We start from the raw sequence: 23,394 nt of genomic DNA on the forward strand, positions 1-23,394 counted from the left end.
TCTCCAAATGTTCATATGAGTGGATCCCTACTGTTTACGGTCTACAACAATGCTTAGGTAGGTGAACATTGAACACTGTTCAAAGCATCACACATTCTCTACTGGCTTACCATCTTCCCATAATGCAACCTGGTGCTACATGTTCCCTGGATAACGGACAACCACGTTATGTCAAAAAAAACATGATCTATCGGACCAGGCCTTGTTTGACAATCAAAGTTCAAACCCTCCTGTCTGCAGGACTTTTATGATCCTTTGATGATGAGAACAAACAAGGCTGCTCATGTTCAACCCGTCTGCAAGAAAACACCAGCCTTCGCTGTGACATGTTGAAACACCAACCACCGTTTTTCTGAGAGGATGTTTTGTTTTTCAGGCTGGGTTTGATGCTGACGGACACAATGCTGGCATTTCTATAGTAGACACAGGCCATACTGAGTAGGCCCGAGGCTAAGCAGCTGTATACCTAACGAACCGAGATGCATTTTTTGACACCTTCCTAACAGAAGCAGCATCAACTTATTCAGCAATCTGAGCAAATGGGTCTGTTGGACCACACAGGCCAAGCCTTCGCTCCCCACATGCTTCGTTTGAGACTTGGCCGCCCATAACCCTGCTGTCAGTTCCCCACTGCTCCTTCCTTAGATCACCGTCGGTAGATCCTAACCTCTGCAGACTGTGAAACCCCACAGGAACTGCAGTTGTGGATGTGCTCGGAACCAGCTGTCTAGCCATCCCAATTTGTCAAACTCCTACAGATCCTTAACCCTTGTGATCGCAAGGACTGAGGCAAACGTACGAGGACTAAGGAAAAAGATACAAGTGATACGGGTGTAAACACAAGGGTTATGCTTGCCTGTTTTTCCTCAATTAAACACAGAAACCGAGGAGAAAATATTCACTTGATGCCTCACCAACAGGTTCCAGCATGAAGAAAACTGGGCCTTATTGGTGCATATCCTCAACATGGAAATGCTTTGTCTGAATCTGAGCTTGTCTTGTTTTCACCAACAGTAAATAGAAAATAAATTGATATCTGGGAGCTAAATCGTAGCACTCAAAGGGGAGGATTAAAGCACAAAATTGTAGCTATTTGTTGGAAAAGAACACACTGCTGCAGACCTCTCGCAACTACGGTGCGTGTGAAAGCAGAGAGGATGCAGATCGCTGACCTCTGAAACAACAGGATGCAATCTACTGTAAGAAAAGCTACTCTCATAATGCCACACATCGATGCGATCAGCAGGAGGGGAGGCTTCCACTTCACCACCGCAAGACTTTATTCTTTATTAATCATCCATCAAGCCCCATCAGGCTCAGCTCAGTCGGTCGAAAGCCTCCAAAATCCTACGTCAACATCCCAGCGAATCTGACACCACAACAGCTTTCAGCCGCCGATCAACAGGCCCGTGACGGCGGTGGGAGGAGAGGGGTATGTCTTGTCTGCACCTGCTCCCCGGGGCCATCGCACATAGAGTTCAGGCCAAGAAGAGGAGGACGCGCGCGCGAGCACACACACACACACACACACACACAACGTAAGTCGAAACTGCTCATGCAAACAACCTATCACTTCCTTGCTTTCACACTTTCTTTTTTTCTTCCTTTCACACTTCGTCTGCGTTCCTACAACTCCTGTCTGCATCACACGTCATGCCTGTGCGCATTAAGACGGAGGTGGTGCGCGAGCAGGCCTGAACAGGCTCCGACTGCTCCCACCCAACAGCCTTTATTCCAGGGCACGTTCCAGTCGCTATTAAATCTCGCCTTTTGTATTCCCCTCTGCCGCAGAGGAATACTCAACAACCGCAGTTCCTTTTTCCCTTCTTCACATCACCTCCAAGTGAGGACGAAGGATGACTGTCGATGAAGATGAACTCAAATGTTTGTTATAGATATGAAAAGCATAAAAACAGCATTTTGAAGGCAGTGAAACCTGGTGAAGCGGGAGATATGCAGACCGAGTGGAACCGGAGCGAAACACCCTTCGAAACTTGATCGGGAACCCTTTCAGACGCAAGCCTGACCACCCGAGCGATTACAGAATGCTGCAAAATAAGTCGATCCATAAATAATGCTGGTCTCCGAAGCATAAGAAACCAAGATGCTCACCAGCTGAGCACTTCACACTTTGCTTTCTTCGGTGCTCTCCATCTGCGCCCAAGGCGAGGAGTTCTCTCGGTGCGTTGCGCGCAGTGAAACGCACCATATTTCTGCACCCTCAGCACCAGCCAAGGGAAGTAAAATATGCACTTCACACATGTTTTATTTACATGGAGAGCTAATAGAATGCACGTTTTTACTCACACGTTGCAATTCACGTATCTTCAATATACTGCGTGGGATTTATCTTATAGATCAATGATAGTGAAGTCGAAAGACACATGATTTTTAAATCATGTGTGATTTAAAAAAAAAAAAAATCTAACAGTAAGTTAACCTTCAATCACAGCTGCAGCTTTTAGGATGCATCTCCACCGGGAGACAAATCTGAAACTTTTGCCTGTTCCCTGTTTGGAACACAAGAAAAGCCCAGTCTGATTGGGCGGATGGCGCCGTATTTTCAATGCGAGTCAGTCAACCGATTCTTGCACCTGAGCAGTGGATTTCTGCTCCTCCTCCAAAGCAGGAATGAGCCTTCTGGCTGCTTCTCTAATCAATGCTCTCTTTGCTCTCTTTGCTTTGCCTGTCAGTTAGGTGAGCGGATACATCTTGGAAGGTTTCCGATTTTGCCAAACTCTTCTTGTCTTATCTAGTAGTCCAGTTCCCAGAACTGTCTACGTTTCTTCATCTTTGAAAGTTTGTTCCCTATTGCTCTCTATCAAACCTCGAAGGCCTTCACAGAGCAGATGGATTAATACTGAGATTAAATTACAAGCTGGTGAGGTCTATACCCCAATATTAGCAAGTGTTAGCTAATTGCTAAAATCTGTGAATATTTCAGACCGATTCTAGAAATGCTTATAACTCCCTATTTTGATAGTTTGAAAGCCAAATAAACCTTAATGTGCATTAATACTAAAACTGGAAACAGCCTTTGTAATATCACATCCGCTGTTGTCCTTACCTCTACTCTTTGGGATATAGCCAATCAGGGACAAGAAAAATAAATACAATTTCTGGACTGGCTGTTTTTCAAACACCAGTTAATAGTGCATCATGTAGCATTGCACCTTGGTATTTCAGCTTCTCAAGTTGCATTTTGTTCAAATACTTTTAATAAAGCTTTAGAAAAAAGTTTGTCAATTTTTGAACTTTCTGCGAGTAATTTGAAGTTCAACTAAAAAATCTAAGAAAAGGTGAAAATGCGAATACCAACCTGTCAACAGACGCAGGAACAGTGTTTACTAGCTAGGTGACTGCTGAAGGCAAGTGTTTTTTTTTAATTTTTTTATTTTGGTTAATTTACGCTGAGGTGGATGAACACAACTGTGTGCCACATTTTTTATTTTTCTTATCCTCTCGCAAATCAAATTCCAATAAAATGGACTGAAGTTAGTCGTCGTTCTGTCATAAATGTTGTGAATACATTTAAGGCCCTTAAAGTGACACACATTGAAAATAAAACCAGATCCAAATCGGACACATGACCAAAAACAGACGAAATCTTTTCAAGGGCAGGGCACAAGAGGAGTCACCTTGAATGTAAAAACTCTGACAGCACCGTGTCAGTCTGGAATAAAAGTCTGGTCTCTGCTCTGTGTCTGATGACTGAAGGTGCGTTTCAAAGGATTCCCCCGAGGCATGGAAGAGGGAAAAAAAAAAAAAGAGAGAGAGAGAGGGGGGGGGAATTTGTGAGAGTCAACTCTCTTTTTGGGTTCAAAAGCGCTGTGAAGCCCAATTTACCTTTGAAAAAGGGGACGATTTCATATAAAAACCCTGAAACTAACTCCTACACACAGACCTGGATGAGCGCTCGTAGACTAAAGGACGATGAGGACTGGAAGGAGCGGGACATAGACGGTGAATTTTAATCAAGGAGAAGAGGACGGACAGAACACTCTCAAAATGCAGATTAAGAGACAGCTGCTGAAGTGATGGATTGGTCTCTGTGCCGTTCCACAGCTCCGAATGAAGCTTTTAACCCAATTTTCCAGTGACATTTTTCTACCTGGCATCAAACACCACGCCCACTTTCTGCAAGGAAAACACCTCTTCAAGTCATCCGTTCAGGCCACAAGACTGTGAACGGAGGTCTTTTAGATTGGAGATGACATGGGCGATTTTAGATTTGGACGTGATGCAATCACTTAGCAGCTGAATGATTGATTTCAAAAGTCTGCCTTGTCGCCCCGTAAAAGCACCTCGGAGGCATAGCGTTGATGTATAATTGCATATTCAAACTGACGGGTGAGTAAAGTGCAATCTTTAAGTGTGCGATCCTGAATTTACACCCTCACATCAGATTTGGGAAATATATCAAAAACAGTCAGAGTCACTGACACATGATCCAAGGTCTACCAGATGATGGGCACATCCGAAACGCGTGGCATGCCGCAATTATGCTAATCACGTACAGGCAGACATTTCAGAACAGATGGCTGCGAGACAAAACATTCAATCTGATTAGCACGTCACGTCGGCAGCCAGATTCTTAGCAACACCTAAATTCCTTCTGTAAGGTCCAGAATCAGAATGGGACTGTTTAAAGAAAATCTCTTTCTGCGTGATCACGATGCCGTGATCATGGCTTCACACGATGCGTGTGAAGCCGTGATCAGTGAGCCACGTGCGCGCGCACATGCTGGGAGATGATGTTCAGCTTCACACGCAGGAGTCAAGAGAGTGTTGGAAAGTCATTAGGAAAGTTTATCTTCATTTGCTGACTGCAGCAGTCAATAATAACTCTCATTAGCACACAGCGGCTGCAGCGGCGTACTGCGGAACGAGGCTGAACAGGGAGCCTGGGCTTGATTGGAAGCAACGCTTTGATCTGAGAGTCTAAATGTGGCTTCTTTGTGGTAAAAAATTCTGATTGTGGATCCTGGTAGGCATTTCAAGAAACTCCAACACAGAAAAACTCTCCGCAGACACGTATGCAACAATACTTGCATCTGAATCAGAACTGAACTGGTTTGGATTGAGTCAGATCACAGTGGAATGACTGGATTGTGTGTACAATCATGGGAAAACGAATCCGTCCATCTCGCCATTGTTTGAAGCTGCTTGTCCTAGCGGGGTTGTTGAGGGTCACTGGGCAAGAGGCGGGGGACACCCTGGACATGTCCACAGTCCATCACAGGGCGGCACATAGACATACAGGACACTCATCCATGCACACACACACACGCACACACACAGAGGCAAATTATAGAGACCAATTAACCTAACAGACATGTTTTGTGATTGATGGAGTACCCAGTGAGAATCGATTGATGGAGCACCAAGTGAGAATCGACACACAGAATCACATGTGGGAGAACATGCAGACTCCATACAGACAGACGCCAACCAGGGTTCCAACCCTTGCTGGAAGGTGACAGTGCTAACAGTTCACAGCTTTGAATGAGTCAACACTGAACGGCGTTAGACCAATGCATCACCTTGAATCGTCTCTTTTTCCTGCATCTCCTAACAGATTTGCAGCTTATTTGGGATCATTATCCTGTCAGTAATTCAATACAGGTCAGGCTGCAGTTTATGTGACTTATGCATAAGTCCAAATCATCACCCTTTCACCGTTGTGCTTAACGGTTGGTGTGTGATTTATTGGAAAGCTGTGTAGCAGAACCAAACACCTGTACTTAGATCACATCTGTCTAAAGTACGTGATCCCCTAAATCCTGCTTCTGATACAACTTTAAAAACCAAAGTTATGCCTCTGGCATTCTCCTTAATGAAAAAATGGCTTTCTTCCATCCACACAATTTTTTTTAAATATGCTGACACAGATTCTGAAATGTACACCTTGATTTTACTTTGTAATTTCTCCAGATTTTGCTTGGGTCCTTGAAAGATTTCCACTTGTGGACATCCTTTTCCACTGTCAAAAGATGAACTACAGATTGTTTGAAATTGACATTTTTAACCCTTCCAAGATAGATGGGGAGCAACAATTGCTCCTTGAACGTCATTATTGATGTTTTTCTAGATTTGTCATTATGCAAATAAGTGGTGGGGAATATGGACCTAAAGTTTTATCATGAATATGATGATAAAAACAATTTATTTCTTCTTTTTTAGGTAACTGTATTGTTCTGACTGGATGAGAAAGCAATCACAATCCCACAAATCCAAATATTGCTTTTTAAAAACACTCATTTCTAATACGCTCCTATAGGACAACGGTCACATAAAGGAGTGTGATTTTGTCACTAAACTGAACACATTTTCAAATTTGATAATATTGATACTTTAATTGAAAGAAACAGTGGAGAAAATAGTTAAACTAACAATCCTAACAACATGAATTGCAGTGGGAGGTTTTAAACACAATATTCAAAATTCTTCCAAGAAATTAATCACAATAAATGACAGACAGTACAGTAAATACCCTTTCTTATATGGAAACACACACCTGCATTCATGCATTGATAACCAGACTACTGCTAAAAAAGAGGGTAATAAATATTCAGTTACAGTGCACCATCCACCACGGTGAAACTTGATCATGGGAAGAACTTTCCAGGGACTGTTTCAAAGAACCAAAGAACCCGATGGAGCAGAATCACAGCTTATCAGCAATTGATTGTGTTGTACGAACAATATCTGTTGTTACAGTCCGGATACGATCGTCTCAGCTTGCGGCAAAGCTCAAAACTTTGCAGTTATCTGAACAGCTCAGATGCTGACAGACGACAAGCGACAAACACGATTAAAAATCTATTAGAACAAAAGGCAATTAATTTGCATGGGAGTAAATTCCCACGCACACACACACACACACACACACTCAGAGACACACATCGGGGAGTGAGGTGTCTGGAGAGAAGAGATAGGGCCGCCTCCATCAGCCTCTCCACCTACCCAGAGGACCTAATCAGTCTGTGAATACTCGGAAAATGGAAGCTGTCATCCACCTCCGTCCCGATAGGCTCCCTGCCGACACCCTGTTCCTACTGCCATCCACCACAGGGGAGGGGAAAAGAAACAGGATGGATGTATCCATAAAGTCCCACATTAAACCAAGAATTACCTTCCATCATTCTTTCTCTCTGTGTCCTCTGCAGACGGACTCATCTGGTACAACTGAAAACACAACTTTCGATTCATTTAAACATGTCTGCCGTTTTCCTGTCAGAATATGAAGATTTCAATTCCTGTCCTGCTTTTCTTTTTTTTTTCTTTTTTTTTTTTGCAGTTTCTTCCTAGTAGATGTAATCAGTGTGAAGGGAAACCAGGTCACTGATCCATGATTTCCACTAAGGACTATCCCTAATGATGATTATTCCAACACTTAGGCATGAGGCAACACCTAATTGCTCTTAAGAGGTTAGCTGTTCCACGTGAATGTTGCACAGAGGGCCAGGCCATATTACAATAACGCCTGCCTTAAGGCAAATAGCTTGGTAGCAAGTTGAGACCTTATCATCCAATCAAATCTCACCATACACAGTGGTATACACGCTTGGTAAATTGTTAACTACGGATGCACCGATTCCAGTTTTCTGGCCCAATTGTTTTATCTCCCAACTCCTGATTTTGGTCGATACGGATCTTTTTGGAGAAATGTAGCAACAAAGTCTGTAAGTTGGTGACATTTGGGTGATTATTTTTAACTACACACATGCAGAAGTGATCTGGTGGGCAGTCTGTCAGTCACTCCTCTCTCACAGCAGATTAATTTGAAAACCTAGAGAAGATCAGTAGGTAAGAATGATTTCTCTATGTGAACATCTGATTTATCAGTGCACCGCTATTGTTAACGCAAACTAGCAAATCAGCCAATGACATGGCAACACCTTGATGGAAAATAAAAAAATATAGAGACTGGGGGGAAAAAAAGGTTTATGTGACTTAAACGAAAATCATCTCTATCTGTTTGCTGTACACCACAGGCTTCTACATTCAGCATAACGTCAATCCAAAAGAGCGCCTGCGGGATGCGACGGGATGGGAGATGAACATCAGGCCGCGCAGTCGAACAATCCGCAGCGACTGTCAATACGGACAGGAATCTCCCGAGAAAAACTTCAGACGTCTTGTCGAAAGTACACCGAAGAACAGAAAACAGTCTAATACGTATTGGCGAGTGAGAGCGCGTGCATTTGGAGACAACAGCCACAGCAAACGATTACAGCAGAAAGTGTCTACAAAGCTCAGCTACTTTGCACAGGCTCAGATCCTCTTTTCCGTAATCACTCAAATTGGGCATGATTACGGCAGCCTATTATGGGAGTTATTTCTGTTGCCACACATCTTAACAAGTATAATGCAGTGATTTGTGCACAGCTGAGCAACAGGATTAGATATTTCACTCAAATAATAGTTCCAGTAATGCAGCAACTCGGCGAGTGTGTGCGTCTGAGGACGGTTGTTGTCAAAAAGATCAATGCCACTCAGTGAGCACTGCGAGATTGTCTCAAAGCCTACAGATCTCAGACTAAACAGCAATTACTCAATGTGCCATTCATAACAGCAAGAGTTATTAGACAGTTGTTTTCCTTTTCATTTATGAATACTTGGTTTATTTATCGGCTGGCAGAAATGGAGGTCGGATGAATCGATGGATCAACTGAACAACGGACGGTTTTACAGTGAACGGACAGAAAAACTGGCAGTCGGAGGAATGGATGGATGGACTGGATGACAGAAGGTCTGATATATGAACTCAAACTAGCGGTCAGAGAGATGGAAGGATGGATGATAGATGGACAGAGTAAAAATTTAGACAATGTGACAGGAATAAATTAAAGACACATATTTTTTTCTGCTCTTTTTCTTCTACTTCTTTTTCCTACCTTCTTCCCCAAAAATTACCAAACCAGAAAAATCTTATTTGGAACGTGTGTGTGTGTGCGCATGTGCGCGTGCGTGTGTGTGCGTGCGTGCGTACTTGTTCAGCTATACTACTTAGGACCATTTCTGGCATATTTGCTAACCTTCTGACGACTGATGGGCCTTATGGGGACCAAAGCCTGGTTCTAATACAGTGGACCCTCTTGTTTAGGGTTATGGGTTAGGTTTAGAGGTAAGTTGTGAATTAAACTTTGATTAAGGTTAGGAATAGACTAATAATGGCTAGGGATTATGCATAAATGCAGTTACTAAAATGAATGGAAGTCAATAAAAAGTCCTAGTATGGTTAGAAATACAAACTTGTGTGTGTGTAGCAGTAGTTGCACTATAGTCGTCAGCAGAGGGAGGAAAGAAAGCAAGCATAACACAGGGACAATGGAGCCCCGCAGGGGGAGGCAGCGTAAAGAGGTAAAGAGAGAGGACAACAGGGTAATTTAGTGGGAGAAATGACACAGAAAGGAGGACATGGCTGAACAAGAAAACGAGCTGTGCTCCTCTGGTAGAAACACGAGACGAGCGGAAAACAAGCGTCTTTGGCTGGCTGGCCCTCCAAACTGTACTCAATCGTTTATATCATCAGGTCATTTTTCATTAAAAAGGTGTTTTGTCCCAGCTTTCAGTCTGTACCGCTCAAAGATTAAAATCACAACCGGAAACGATCTTAATCTAAAGAACATAAAACATGAGAGTCAAGTTTCTGTCAATGGCCTCTCCAAATAAAGCCACAATGTCGTCAACGCTATCTTAAATCATGCGCTAAAGGTCAAGAGACCAACTCACGTCGGGAGGAAAATATAACCATTAGTGATGATATTTCAGTGATGTGAATCACTAAATGACTTTCCAATATTTAATGTGTGCTTCAACGCCACCGAAATAACAAAACAACTCAGCGGCTTTAGCCGAGTCTGTGACAGCAGAATTTATTACACGGAGATACCGCCGTTTGTTGGGAGTTTTTTTTTTTTTTAAAGTGGAGATAAAGGATGCAATTCTTACTGCTTTGAGTGTCTGCTTATGTTTGAGAAAAACACGGACTCTGCAGCTGCTTAAAATGCTGTTCAACTCGAGTAATATTTTAATAAAACCTTCCCCAGGCCTGCTGGCTGTTGCATATTAAGCCAGAGACTCTCTTTATATGCATTCTCTTGGAGTACTTGCATTTTGATTGCCAGAATCATGGAACGAATGCATGATTAGTGTTGAAGATGTGCTTCGCTTGTGCTTTTCCAAGTACTTTAGAGAGCCAAGTTTACCTGGACTAATTTGCTAGCATCTCTTATTTTGGGTTAATTTACCTCAACAGGCAGTAACCTCCACCCCCAATGTGGGTCAGATGAGCTTATCGATGCAGAGTATTGGCCCATAACCATAAACAATATTTAGTACTGGTTAAGAATACAAAAATGATGAACGTGTTCACTGTTACAGCTCAGTAAAAACGCGTTAATATCTCCAATGAAAGAGCTCGTGGCTGCTTTCATTGGCATCTCAGCTTCAAGTCTTTGTGCTGCCTTGTTCCTAAGGTCACTCCGTCCTCTTTAATTAAGCAGTTCCACAAAGCAGAGCACTCTGGCTGTTCAAAAATCACCAATCATGCTGGTGATTCCCAGCACATGTCAGCTTTCAGAAATGAAGCTGGCATTGTGGAACCAAAGAAAGCGTAGCATGAAAATCTGTGGGGTTTATACAGAGTGTTGAACACAAAGTGAATGGCATTTCCCACCTTAACCCTTGTGTGTGCGAGGACCGAAGCAAATGATACAAGTTTTACGTGTGTGGGGTCGGTTGGACCCCATTTGTAAACACAAGGGTTAAAGGAGCAAAACACATTAGTTAGTGTTCTCTTTTGGTGTTACCATGAAATCCAGTGACCTGTTGCAACCTTAGCGCACTTTAGCGAGTGTTAGCGGTAAGAACTGATGCATGACGTGATGTGGGACGCTAGTCCACAACAGTTTGGATAAATTCAGCATTTATGTGGTCTCACAGATTGTCGTGTCCATATATCACACCGGTGAACCAGGACGGAAAGACGCCCTTACACATTCAGCCATCAATTTCTTCTACTGACCAAATCACACATGACCACGTGCTAAAAAAACAGCGCCTCCCAGTGGCCTAGAATGACAACACCAGCGGAATTAAACCTTGTCTAAACCTGGAGCTTTTTTCTAATCAACATCAATCTTTAGACACCCTTTACCCTTTCAGAATGGGAATTATCCAGCACTTATGTTCAACTTTCTATATTCCTTAGTTGTACGTTTTTGACGGAACAGTTTTGTGAAAAAGGTTAGTGAGACAACAAGAAGGCATCACAGCGCAGCCTTTAAATCGAACTATAAACGCACTAAAATTACATGCAATATTCAAGTCAGACAACAGTGTAATCCAGCTGGTAAGTTTTAAGAGCATCAGAAATGGATGGATGGAGCCAAGCCTAACCTCAGGATAAGTTTAAAAGCAAACTGCATCAAAAATGTCCAAACTAAGATAGGACATGATTATATATGTATTTCATAAAAATGCTAATTTAGCTAATCCGCACAACAACAACAGGAACAAAGAAGGATCATCAATAGAGCAATGTACAAAAATCCTATAACATTATCTGGCTCTTTAAAGCTATAAACATATAGAATGAAGTATAAACTTATAAACGGGCCCGACGTATTATTTGTTTTTTTTTAAATACATTCTGATTTTAATATATCTACTCATGTCTGAACAAGACGTGAGGAACAACGTCATAAAGGGCTATCCATGCAGCAGCAATGCAATCACCATTTCAAACCAGCATGTTGGTGGGGTTATAATGCTCCCCTTCCCCAGTCAGAAGCGGATTAAAATACATCAAAAAAGGGATTAAAGCATCTGCCGACACCCCTAAATCCCCCAAAGAGCGTCCGACTCTATCAGAGGATGAGCATGCTTAAATATAAGGTGACACACATGACACATGAAGAGCGCGGTGACCAGTTTACTACTCTATTTCTACCACTGAGGGGAGGAAGAAATTAGATCTCAGTGAAGCGTTACATTACTGCGAAATGACCTGTGGCTTCTGTTGTCTTTTTATGCCGCAGCTTTTTTTAATTTATTTTATTCTATTTTTTTGAGGACAAAAGGAAAAGCATGACAAAGAAGGGTGGGAAGAAAAAAACAGCAACAAAAAACAAAAAAGGCTGATTTATTTTGAGAGTACGCCGAGTGGTCACAAAACCGAGACTTTGAGATAAGTGGAGAGCAAGCTAATTCACCGTTTTTATCATTTTGGGGGGTTTCCCGCGTTAAGCGGCAGCGAGGCGGAGGGTCGCTCACCTCGAGCGTGTTGGTGGTGGGAGGTAACGGCGGCGTGGGAGAACGGCAGCAGACGTTTCGGACGGGAATTCTCATTACTCCTGTCTCGCTCCGTGTCCCGGCGAAGCGCCGCTGCACATCGCTCCTCGTCCTCTGCCTTGTAATTTCCCCCTTTCCCTCCTCCTCCTCTTTTCCCTTGCACAGAATACATAAGACTAGGCCACACTCCCTTTCTCTTTCATCTCAACCTCCCTGCGTTTCCACGGCATCCGACTGGGCACACAGGCTGGAAACACGCAGACTGGACACAACGGGAGCTAGCACGAGGCGCAGAGACATCTAGTATGCACGGAGGTCAGGCTTCAAAGCTGAGCAATTAGGAAAATAATATGTCCTAATTACCAATATTTTAAAGTCTTTCTGCATTCTGAGAAAATATAGTATGGAGGATACATAACAAATCACAACGGGAGACATTTGGGTGGAAAAACCTTGTGAGATTCTTCATCACACCTGCTCAGGAAAGCCACTATGATGGAGATCATCATACTTGGATAAAATGCGAAAATCAAAATGCTAACTTTTATGTTTTATGTGACTGCCCAGGTTTAAAAGGATAAATAATGCCTCACAAAATATTGTCATTCCTTTGGAGGTCATGCTCATGTATGTATACCTCAAATACCATTTCATTAACGGAAAGTCAGAAGAACATTACAAGTAACTGATTTAACAGGATAAATCAACCCCATATGATTGGGTGGATATAATAGTTAACATGTATAAAATGAGGGAAAAAATAACCTCTCTCAATCAAAGACCAACAATCATGTTTATTGTGGGAAAGTTGGGTAGAGTAGACTACGTGGAACTCGGAAGATCCGATTTTAAAGACCAAGCTTTATAAAACCACCTTGATATTTAATATGATGCTTTCAGTTTGTGTGAATTTTGCTTATTTCTTTAAATTTCTTACTAGTTTTTTCTTCTTTTGCATTATGCTTTTTATTTCGGATGTAGAGTTGTAGCATTGTTTTGTTTGTTATAATGCGCAGGTCTTCATGTCTTTTCTTCTCAAGTATTGGAGTTGGAATTGTGATGTTGTGACTATATGGTGTGTAAAATTTTCTCACTTGGAAGTCAATAAAAATAGAAAAAAAAGAAATAAACAAAATGCAACAGCTTCAATAGTGCCTCAAATTTCTTAATATTGGTTCTTCTTAAAATTGGTCCTACTTTGAATAATAATGATGACTAGACTCCACAACTGCTGTTAATTTAATACATCAAAAGCACAACAGAAAGGAGATGCATAAATGTATCCAAGTATAACATAGTGTTTTTCCTTTCACTTCAGAGGTTCCTAGCTTTAGCGCACTGCTGGTTTGATTTCCTGCAGCCCAACAGAGCCACAATATTAGATCCTAATAAACTTTGCTTCCAGTTTGTTATCCCTGGAATGAAATGTCCTGACACAAGCTAATTTTAAATCAAGGTGTGCCAAATCTAGATCAGAAATGCAAATCTGGAAACACGATGAAGAGCATTAACAGGGAGCATTCCGTCTGCATGGACTTCAGCCATTTTATGTTTTATGACTCTGATGATCCATGATGGATGGGCATATGGGTGCAGTGGCCGGAACAAGCAGCGATGAGGATAATGGCTGTGTCCATAACTCAAACAGGTAGGGATCTATGTTTGAAGTTAGTCTGTTTTCTGATGCTTTTATAGCCATTAAACTCTCTTCAAAGCGCACAATCAGACCTAAGTTTGATGTGTCTTATTGTTTGCTCTTCATGCCAGTAGCTCTCTCCCAGTGCTAACTACAAACCACACATCAGAAGCAGGAGGCGGGTTTTAGCACTTTCAATCACCTCTTCATGTGGAGCTGCTCATCCCACCATTGTTCTCTGGTATGATGGAGCTAACTAGATGTTGAGCCATTTATAACCAGACTTTGAACAATTTTTTCTTTTTGGCTTCGTCTGTCCAGCTCCTGTTCCTGAGAAGCACTGTTTTCTACGAGTAAAAGGAAAGGCAAAGGTGAGTGGGTGCACCGACGGCGCTCATGTGTGGAAGCGGAGGTGGAATGAGCCGCACGTCTCCCGGCAATCAATCCCTGGTATTTGTCAGATCTGCTCCACGCCACGCCAACCATCCGTGACTCCCTCCGTCATTACATCTCAGAGGTCACGCCCACTCCGCCCTGGTCTGCGCCATCGGTCCAGGGTCTGATGGCGGCCTAATGGCCTGCTCTCTCTACACTGCAATTAACCTTTTTATTGGCCACCTGCCAGAGGACCCGGAGACACATCGCCGTATCAGCGCTTATGTGTGTAAGCAGAAGAGTAAACGCATCAGCCCCTCGTCTGCTTTGACACTTGATGTGCTTGTGCATAGCGGCCGATGGCTTTAGGTCTATGAATTTTTATTGGGAAGGGAAGCCAGCATAAATACGAGCCCGCCTATAACAGCTGACAGGTTTCACCTGCCGCACGGTTCAAACAGAAATTGATTGAATCCAACATCCCATCATCACTGACCTGAACAGACCCTCCCCTCCCCCCAAAGGCTGTTGTGCCGTCTGAAAGCAGAGCGCTTCTCAGGAACAGGAACTGGAACGGATCTCCTTTGCACTGCACACCAGCCAGCTGGGAGAACAGGTATGATTTGCACAGCAGACCAAACAAACGCATCCACTCTGCTGCTATAAGAACAACAAGCGGAGACAAACTCCAGCTGAAGTCTCTCATGAATGTTCAAGGCATCAAAACCTTCAAATTAGCTCTTCAAATCCTGGTAGTTGCTGGTGGAGTCTTGCCAAGACGAACCTCTGCTTTTGTTTGAGCACCAGGACACAAAGGAACTCTTTTGGTTCCTTTGGTGAGCTCACTAAGGGTGGGCATTTATTGTATCGTTTATCATTTATTGTGATCAATTTCTTATAAGAATTTTGATTTATCGTTGGCAGAATAAATTCCAAAGAATGATGTTTAAAACCCCCCAAAACTGTCCTTATTGTCAGGATTGATAGTTTTACAATTTTCTCCACTGTTTGTTCAATGAAAGCATCAATAAATACCAAAACATTTGAAAATACAGCTACCATGTGCATTTAGTACAGTGACTCAAATCACATTTCCTCATGTGACTAGTGTCCTGAAGAAGCACATTACATTATATTATGCTTTTCAAAACCATTATTTGTGTTTGTGGAACTATAGGACACAAAGTCACAGACATACAGTTAGTTAAAAAAAAGATCTAATAGCTGATATTGTCACTTTTATCGTTGGAGGTCATGCTCATGTATTTATTGTGATAATTTATTGTGTATTTATTGTGTATTTATTGTGATAGGGCCATATGGACATATTATGGGAGTGTTAAAGCAGAAAAGCAATGGTCACATTTAGATAGTGTCAAAAGTCTTGCGAAGTATATATGTATTGGTAAATAGAAGTTATCTGTCATGTCGGATATTGATATTGGTCCAAATTTTAATATCGCCGCATCCCTACTTCCTGATCCATTTTATTTTACCGTTAGTAAAAATGTTTACAAAAAATGATTGGATGGAAACCTCAAGCGACCAAAGTGACTCCTCCAGTGTTGCAAAGCGCCTTGCACCACAAATCGATGCAGCAATGCAAGATGTAATTCAGGGCTGTTCTTGATGCAAAATTTGTCAACTTTATAAATAAGAAAAAAACAGAATTTGTTTTCAAGCGAGTGGGTATTCACAGTTCTAATTCATTATTCATAAATAGAACAACACACAGCTGGAGTGAAACTCAGGAGTGATAAAATAGTTTGAAATGCTGCTGAATCCGCCCACTGGGCTTGGCAGGGAAAGTCTGGAAATAGATTATTGAATAGAGCCTGGCTCACCTAGGGAACTAATCACTGCTGTCACGATGCAACGACATCATCTGCAACAAACTGTTGTACTTTTTAGTGAAGCCTCATCACCAATGTAGGAACGTTATCAAGTTTACAGAGCTGACTGATAATTCACCTCCATGTCAGGTATAACAGTTCACTCATGCTAATCTTGACCTTGAATTATGCCATGATTATCCGGGGCTTTTTGATGATTTATTTGAATCATTCTTTAGTCACTGTACAATAATTATTCAGTAAAAAGTTTTTTGAGTAGTATTTTCAACCCAAATAATGCAGCGACTGTCAGGCATGGTAGCGGCCGCATCATGCTGTGGTGCCGGTTCGTCAACAGTGGTACTGGAGCACTGCACAAAGTGAATGGGATAATTTAGGAGAAGGTCTATCCTCAAATTCAGCTGAAATTAAACGTTAAACAAATGAAATAAGAGGATAGTGATTCTAGATCATCATTAAGAATGGATAAAGAAAATAAAACCTAAAGAAAAAACAGGGATTAAGCAGGTCTCACCAACTCAAATTCAAGGCTTTTAGCTTCTGTTGGCAACATAAGCAAGCCAGTGGTTAAGACAAATGTTGTTCTGTTAAGTTTAAACTTACCCTGATAGATGCTTAAAGCTAGCAAGCTAGTTAGCACCTTGTTAGCGGTAGATTTTACTCTCAAGTCACAAAATGCAGGGAGTGAAGATGTCTGTGCATGACTCAAACCTCTGCCTGTAGCCATAAAGAATGCTTTGAAGTGCAAATGTGAAGGCAAACAGTCTAGTACTAGCAAGTAGCTAGCAAGGAAGGATTAGCATTGGCAGCTTGCTACGAGAACATACAAGATGAAATAGTTCTGCCACAACAAAATGTAAGACCTGTGACTAATGTATTTAAGACAAACGTATTTAAGACAATATAAATGCCTTAATTTAAAAACATTAATTTACGTTTAAATTACCTTTATAGAATTCTGTCAAGAAGAGTGAGTCCTCACTATCAATGTCAAGCTACAATTATGCTAAATGCTTACTGATGGCTAGAAAAAACATGTATAACTGGCTAAAAACAATTTCACCAAATATAAAGTGGAGGTATTTGAAAATCTATGTGCCAGTATGTGTAATTTTGATTCTGATTGGATGACAGAAAATCCACCATATATTCAGGATTGCGCATCCCAGTTCCTGTTTCCAAAAAATCCTTTGGGTTTGTTTGTTCAGCCCTCCTCCAGAAGTACAATTAAATCATTAAAAACATGAATTAATTACATTTATGCACAAAGTGAGTCGTAAAAAGAACAGTTATAACCTGAAATAAGATCTAAACGACTAAAGTAATAAAACAAACCCCTTTTGTTTCAATGTCTTCAGTCCTAACACGACGCCTTATTAACTTAGGCTTCAGACAGCCATAAAAAGACAAAACAATCACAGTGGAAGCAATAACTTCTCTCAGGGATTCAGTGTCTGAGAAGCACATAATATACAACCTCACTGTCAACAAGAGGCCTCTCTCGGGGGTCTTAAACCTGCCGGAGCAGGAAGCTCGCTGTGAGCGCATTCTGGGTCCTCCTCTAGCTCCAAATTGAATTTCAGGGCATGAGTTGACTCAAAACACCTAATAATCCCGACGTCACCGGCTGTTCCCGAGCCGAGCGAGGTCACAGTGTGGGAGAAGCAATGAGAAAAACAGAGCCTTTGACAAGCATTTATCCAGTGAGGAAATGCATTTGAGCTCCTGCAAGGTGAGGGAATTTATTAAAGATAAAATAAATGGTTTGAGAGGAAGAAGAAAAAGAGAAAAAAAATTCCCACGAACAGCAGTTGTGTATTTATAGCCACTATGCGAGAACACGTTTATCCGAAAGCCGTGCAGTGGTGAACATTCTAGAGATTATTTAGAAATGCATGAATTAAAGCTGTAGGGCTGGACAATACGGCTGAAAAACTGATCACGGCACAAAGCTTTTCATATCAGTTAATATAGACAATTATTGATCAAATTTTTTTGTTTTAAATACAAACTAGTGGTGTGATCTTTCCTTTTTTATGCAGAGTTTTCACTCCACACCACTGTTTTTTTTTGTGCTATTATTATTTTTAAGCAGTCATGAGACACGACCTGAAACTGTTGCTGCATTACTAAAACGGTTGTTGCTAGGTAACCAAAGAGCGAATGGGTAAGTTGATGCCACCAACCTTGCCGGATTGGCCGTGAGAGGTTGAGCTACTAAAGTCTTCCCCTCTGCCTACATCCCCCAGAATGCTGTGCGTTTCTGGATCAGAATTCAGTGAATATTCTATATATTTAATCTTCTATCAGACGTACCATCTGTTGTGTCCAGCTCTATAGCAATGTTTCTCCATTTCAAATCAATTCAGACCTTGATATTTAAATTGTAACTGCAGAGCCTTTCATAAAGATTTATAGCAAATTTACACATTTGTTTTCCTAAAAATCTTAAGCAACCAGCATTAAATGCAGCCAGACTAAGCACCACACACCATCCACGTACTACAAATGCATCTATCAAATTGCATGCAGTAGATGCGACATTAGCTCAATGTTAGCACGTTTTCCATCTTCACCAAGTGCTTTACAATTCTCTTCATTTAAATTGCTGTCATGCAAAGTGGTGCAGTTTGGAGTAATGGCCCATAACCTGTCAATATATTAAGTCTATGCTGGCATTCATTCACTGGATGGCCTGCCTTAGTTTAATTTAATCTCTAATTCAAATATAGTGACTCATTAGCGCCAGAAAAAGTGAGAGGCAATAAACTGAAATGTTATGATGTGTCAGATTCACTGCTGTCCAGCCATCAAAACCCTCCACAAAGATGGCAAGCCACCAAAAGTCATTGTTAAAGAAGCTCAGTCTTCACAAAGTCGTATGCAAGAATATTATTGGAAAATTGAGTGGAAGGATAAAGATGGTATAACATATTTACAGCCAGAAAAACTGAGGGAAGGCAATCAGTGTTTATGGTGAATCCATCGCTTCACATCTAAAAGTTATTTTCTTGCACAACATGTCTTTGAAGCACCTATCAACCACCCCCTTACCTGCTACAGCGAGCCGCGCCGTGCGGCTGGAGATGGAGCCCACATTTTCGATGTTGGCCACGCACTGATACGTGCCCTCGTCCGGCTTGTTGTGCTTTGAATGGACCACGTTGGTGAAGAACAGCGAGCCGTCCGGGAGGACGCGCCGCCTCTCGTCCGAGACCAGACTCATGAAGGTGCCGTCCTTCTTCCACTCGATCCGCGTCGGCGAGGCCTCGTCGCTGTGCGCCGAGCAGTTGAGCAGCGCCGTGTTCCCCCGGATGGCCAGCGTGTCCTGGGGCTCCACCGTGAACCAGAAGGGGCTGAAGGGCTGCGCTGCTGAGCCTAGAGGGCAAGAGAGCAGAAAGAGGAGACGGTCAAGTATATGTGTCCGAACAGGAGCATTGGTGGACAGTAAATCTGTTACTACAAAAATGGAACGACTTGATCAGAGTTGCACAGCTTGTCAGCTGGTTGATACAAATATTTTGGTGCGATTTTCCAATTTTTGACCAATTCCAATTTTTTATTAATTTTTTTCCCATAAAAGACAAAAATAACAGCAGAAAGTTATTTACTAGAAGTAGTAACTTAGTTCAAATTAAAGGAAAGTTTATTGCTTTGAGTTAGTGATGATTGATTTATTTCTGTCTCCGTTTATTAGGCCTGTCACATTAACCAATAAATCAGTTAAATTACAGCTAGCTCAATATTTGCATTTCCATTTGCATGATTTATAATGTTTCTCTTTTCTCTCTTCCTACCAAAAACTTGACAAAAGTCTTCAGTCTGGTGCTTTGCTCTCAACTAGAGCTTTTTTTCGAAAGTCAATTTTGTTTACAGACTTTGTAATTAATTTTATTCTGTTGTCTCTATTTTATTTATTTGGATATTTGAAATGTCTTCCAGTTCCAGTGGTAAATATTCTTTAGAATTTAACGTGTATAATCTTTGAGAATGTTTTCTAGTATTGTTATGCCATTACCATTAGGTTACTTGAAAACGGCCTCAAAGCAACAATATTATCACTTATCGTGATAACTTCCAGGACAATTTATTGTTATGTTGTGACAGACCTCCTGAAAATCTTTAGGAAAACAGGCAAATTACATTTACTTATGATAATAAACTAAACAAACATTCTCTCTGTGGGTGTTTGGCACACCTTTATATTTGGTGTGCCAAACACCAAATGCCAAGAAAGTCAAAAAGCTCCCTCTGAACACTCCTTTAGTTCCACTTTGAGCAAAAAGACAGCAACACCCGAGACGTCATCGACTCAAACGGGATATTTTGGAGCGCACTCTGAAAATAAAACAGCATTTCAGGACTCCAAATGGTCCAAGCACTCAACGAAATGTTCCCAAAGCAAAACATCTTTTTGTTCATTGCGTCTTTTAGGCAGCGAAGCCTGTTCCATTCCCAGAGTCTCCGAGAGGCTTTTTATTATGGAAACCACAAGCCCCAGTGGAATCTGGTAAAAAGGAGCTGACAAATTTAACCCAGGCGAGCCTTCCTGGCAACTTAATGTCACGTCTCGCTTTATTATAAGTACAGACTACAGCGGCGGAGTAAACACTCTGGAACGTGCTCACCATTTACTTCCCCCCCGCCAGCACAAAATGGAAACGCTGCAGTAACGTGGATTGTGCCAAAGTCGGAGGAAGTGCAATTCCTTTGCATTTGTCCTCATCCATTATTCAAGCTCTCCCACCCTAAAAGTCACCCTAAAGTGGTATTGTTTAGATAAATATCACCAATTATCAGTCCTGCAGAGACGGAGTAGGGCTGTAGGGGGGTAAAAAAAAATGATTACGAGGGTTTATGAAGATATTTAAATAATGCAACGCGCTGAGTGTAATAAGTGGCTGAGTGTTAAACGCAGTTAAAAATATGCCCTGCACTACTTTAAGAAAATGCCATGTCTACAGGGGGGTGAAGAGAGAAAGTGATGAGCGATGCTACGGCAACTCTTCAGCTTTTTAACGACTCCGAGGTAATTTCTCTACCTTGAGTCCCTGGTGTGAGATCCAGAGAAGGCGATGTAGAGCGCCGACCATTACAGGGACGACATGGCGGATCGTCCGCAGTGCTCTCCGCTCTTATGCGAGGACAAACAATTGGAGCAAAACGAGGCAGAAAGTGGGCAAATTAAACAGAAATCTTCCACTTTCGTGTTAGGGAAAAAATGAAAGAGGAAAAAAAAAAGCATTACAACTAAGCTGTGCAATTTTCCTCACATTATCAAATGGATAGAAAAGACCTGCAGAGTCTTAATGGACAGAGCAGGGTTTTGAATAACCCAGCACAGTTAAAGTTAGATTGACTTTCTGTTCCACAGGTGAAACGCAAGAAATTTAAATATCATTGAAAAGCTAATTTAGTTTAGTAGTTTGATGTGCAACTCCATATATAGATCCATTACACACAGAGTGACATATTTCAAGTGGTTATTAGAGTTCATTTTAGTGGTCATGGCTGACAGGTTACAGAAAACGCAAAATTAGGAACGCACCAAGAGGAAAATTTGGACCAATACCAATATCCAATGCTAATTTTGATGTTATGACAGATGACCAATATTTACTGATAGGAGTGCACTGATCAATCAAACCACATTCCTTAATTTTGGGTGACTGGTAATCGGCTAATGCCTACATGTGAAACCGATCTTATCCACCATTCTTATCTACCTCTGCAAAGATCTGGAAATCAGTCACCGTTTCCCTTGTTCTTTTGAGAAAGGTCGACTGATAGCACTACATGAGAGCACAACTTGACATGAAGTTAAAACAAGTTTGTATTGTTTCACTGGTGCCGTTTCAATGTTTGTTAAGAAGACTGGAACACTGAAGGCGTATTGTGACCTTATGACACCTGAATCAGTTATAAACAAAAAGTATCGACCAAAACCGGAATTGGCAGGTCAGGCTTTGTAAGAAGCACTGGTCAGGAAGAAAACGACATTTGATACAATTGCAATTCTCTGTGTTATTGTTTCCTATCCTTTACACAATGTAAAAAAAACAACAAAAAAACAATAACCACTACTTAAATAGCCCACAGTCCCAAGTCCAAACAAAACCCACATAGCCAACCCAGTCCCCTCCACCGTCTGAAGAATCCCCTCTAAAGGCAGCCAGGCAGAAATAAACACCAGTTAATATTGTCGCAGTTCTACTTATGGGATCAACACCAGTCTTTTAAAAACTGACAAACATCAGCTATACGGATGTTAATGCCGATCATTTTCAGAAGAAAAAAAGGATAACATTTGCTGCTAAATTGATAGTTGACACCAACTCAATCTACACAAAAGGTCATTGCTAAAAGAGCCAAGTGTTGACACCAAGCAGTCTCTCCAAGCATGTTTTCAGAAAGTTGAGTGAAAAAGGACAAAGTACCCTGAAGGTCTGAGCTGATAAAGATACAAATCAAACGTTTACGTAAGCCCCTCCTCAAATGGAAACATCAGAAGTGTCTTACTCTAAAGAGGAAAGGACAAGACTCTCAGTTGTTTCAAGTCCTCCTTTCACACGAAAATACATTTTTCCAGACCCCAGGGTATGGAGAAAGACTGGGGATCCTCAGAGTACAACTGGCTCATTGAGGTCAAGTGAAGTTTCTCCAATCCGTGAGGATCTGGGGTGGCATGTTATCTTGGTTCACTCAGTTTTATCAAGTCGGGAAATGTTTGAGTATTCAGCTGCACCTACTTGTATAGTAAGGTACTGCCAAAGGTACCATGCTACAAATGTCTATCTTGGTCAATGATTGTAAGTGTTACTGTGCTTGATTGGTCATCAAGCTGCTCTGACCTAAACTCTACAAAGAGTCTAGGGTGTATCATCAAAAGGAAGATGATCAACATCAGACCTATCAATGTGAGCTGGACACCTGAAACATATAACCTGAAGCATATAATAATAATAATAATAATAATAATAATAATAATAATAAGCGAGTTTCACTTAAGCTGTATAACTAAAATACATATTTTAAACATTTTCTGGTTTACTGAGTTGTGCCTCTATTACCATTTAAATGTAAGAAAGCACAAGTACAAAGCGAAACCAAGTAAAATGAAATATCACCCTGAAGATCTTTGTTAAATTTGCTCATCTGAATGCAAAAGTTAAGCAGTACAGACTGTAGTAAAGTCTAGAAGCGGTTCAACATGGATTTAGCTGCAGTTCC

At 41.5% G+C, this 23,394-nt stretch overlaps 1 protein-coding gene across 17 annotated transcripts in view; it reads right to left on the reverse strand.

Annotated features, from left to right (window-relative positions):
- Positions 1 to 23,394, reverse strand: part of neo1a (neogenin 1a) — a 210,264-nt gene that overhangs the window by 115,346 nt on the left and 71,524 nt on the right. For all 17 annotated transcript variants that reach the window (XM_008404716.2, XM_008404713.2, XM_008404711.2 and 14 more), the window contains exon 2: positions 19,219 to 19,542. In XM_008404716.2, the coding sequence (XP_008402938.1) occupies positions 19,219 to 19,542 (324 nt within the window). The remainder of the gene's footprint in view (positions 1 to 19,218; positions 19,543 to 23,394) is intronic.

This window comes from Poecilia reticulata, linkage group LG3 (genome assembly GCF_000633615.1).
Source record: "Poecilia reticulata strain Guanapo linkage group LG3, Guppy_female_1.0+MT, whole genome shotgun sequence".
NCBI classification, from domain to species: domain Eukaryota; kingdom Metazoa; phylum Chordata; class Actinopteri; order Cyprinodontiformes; family Poeciliidae; genus Poecilia; species Poecilia reticulata.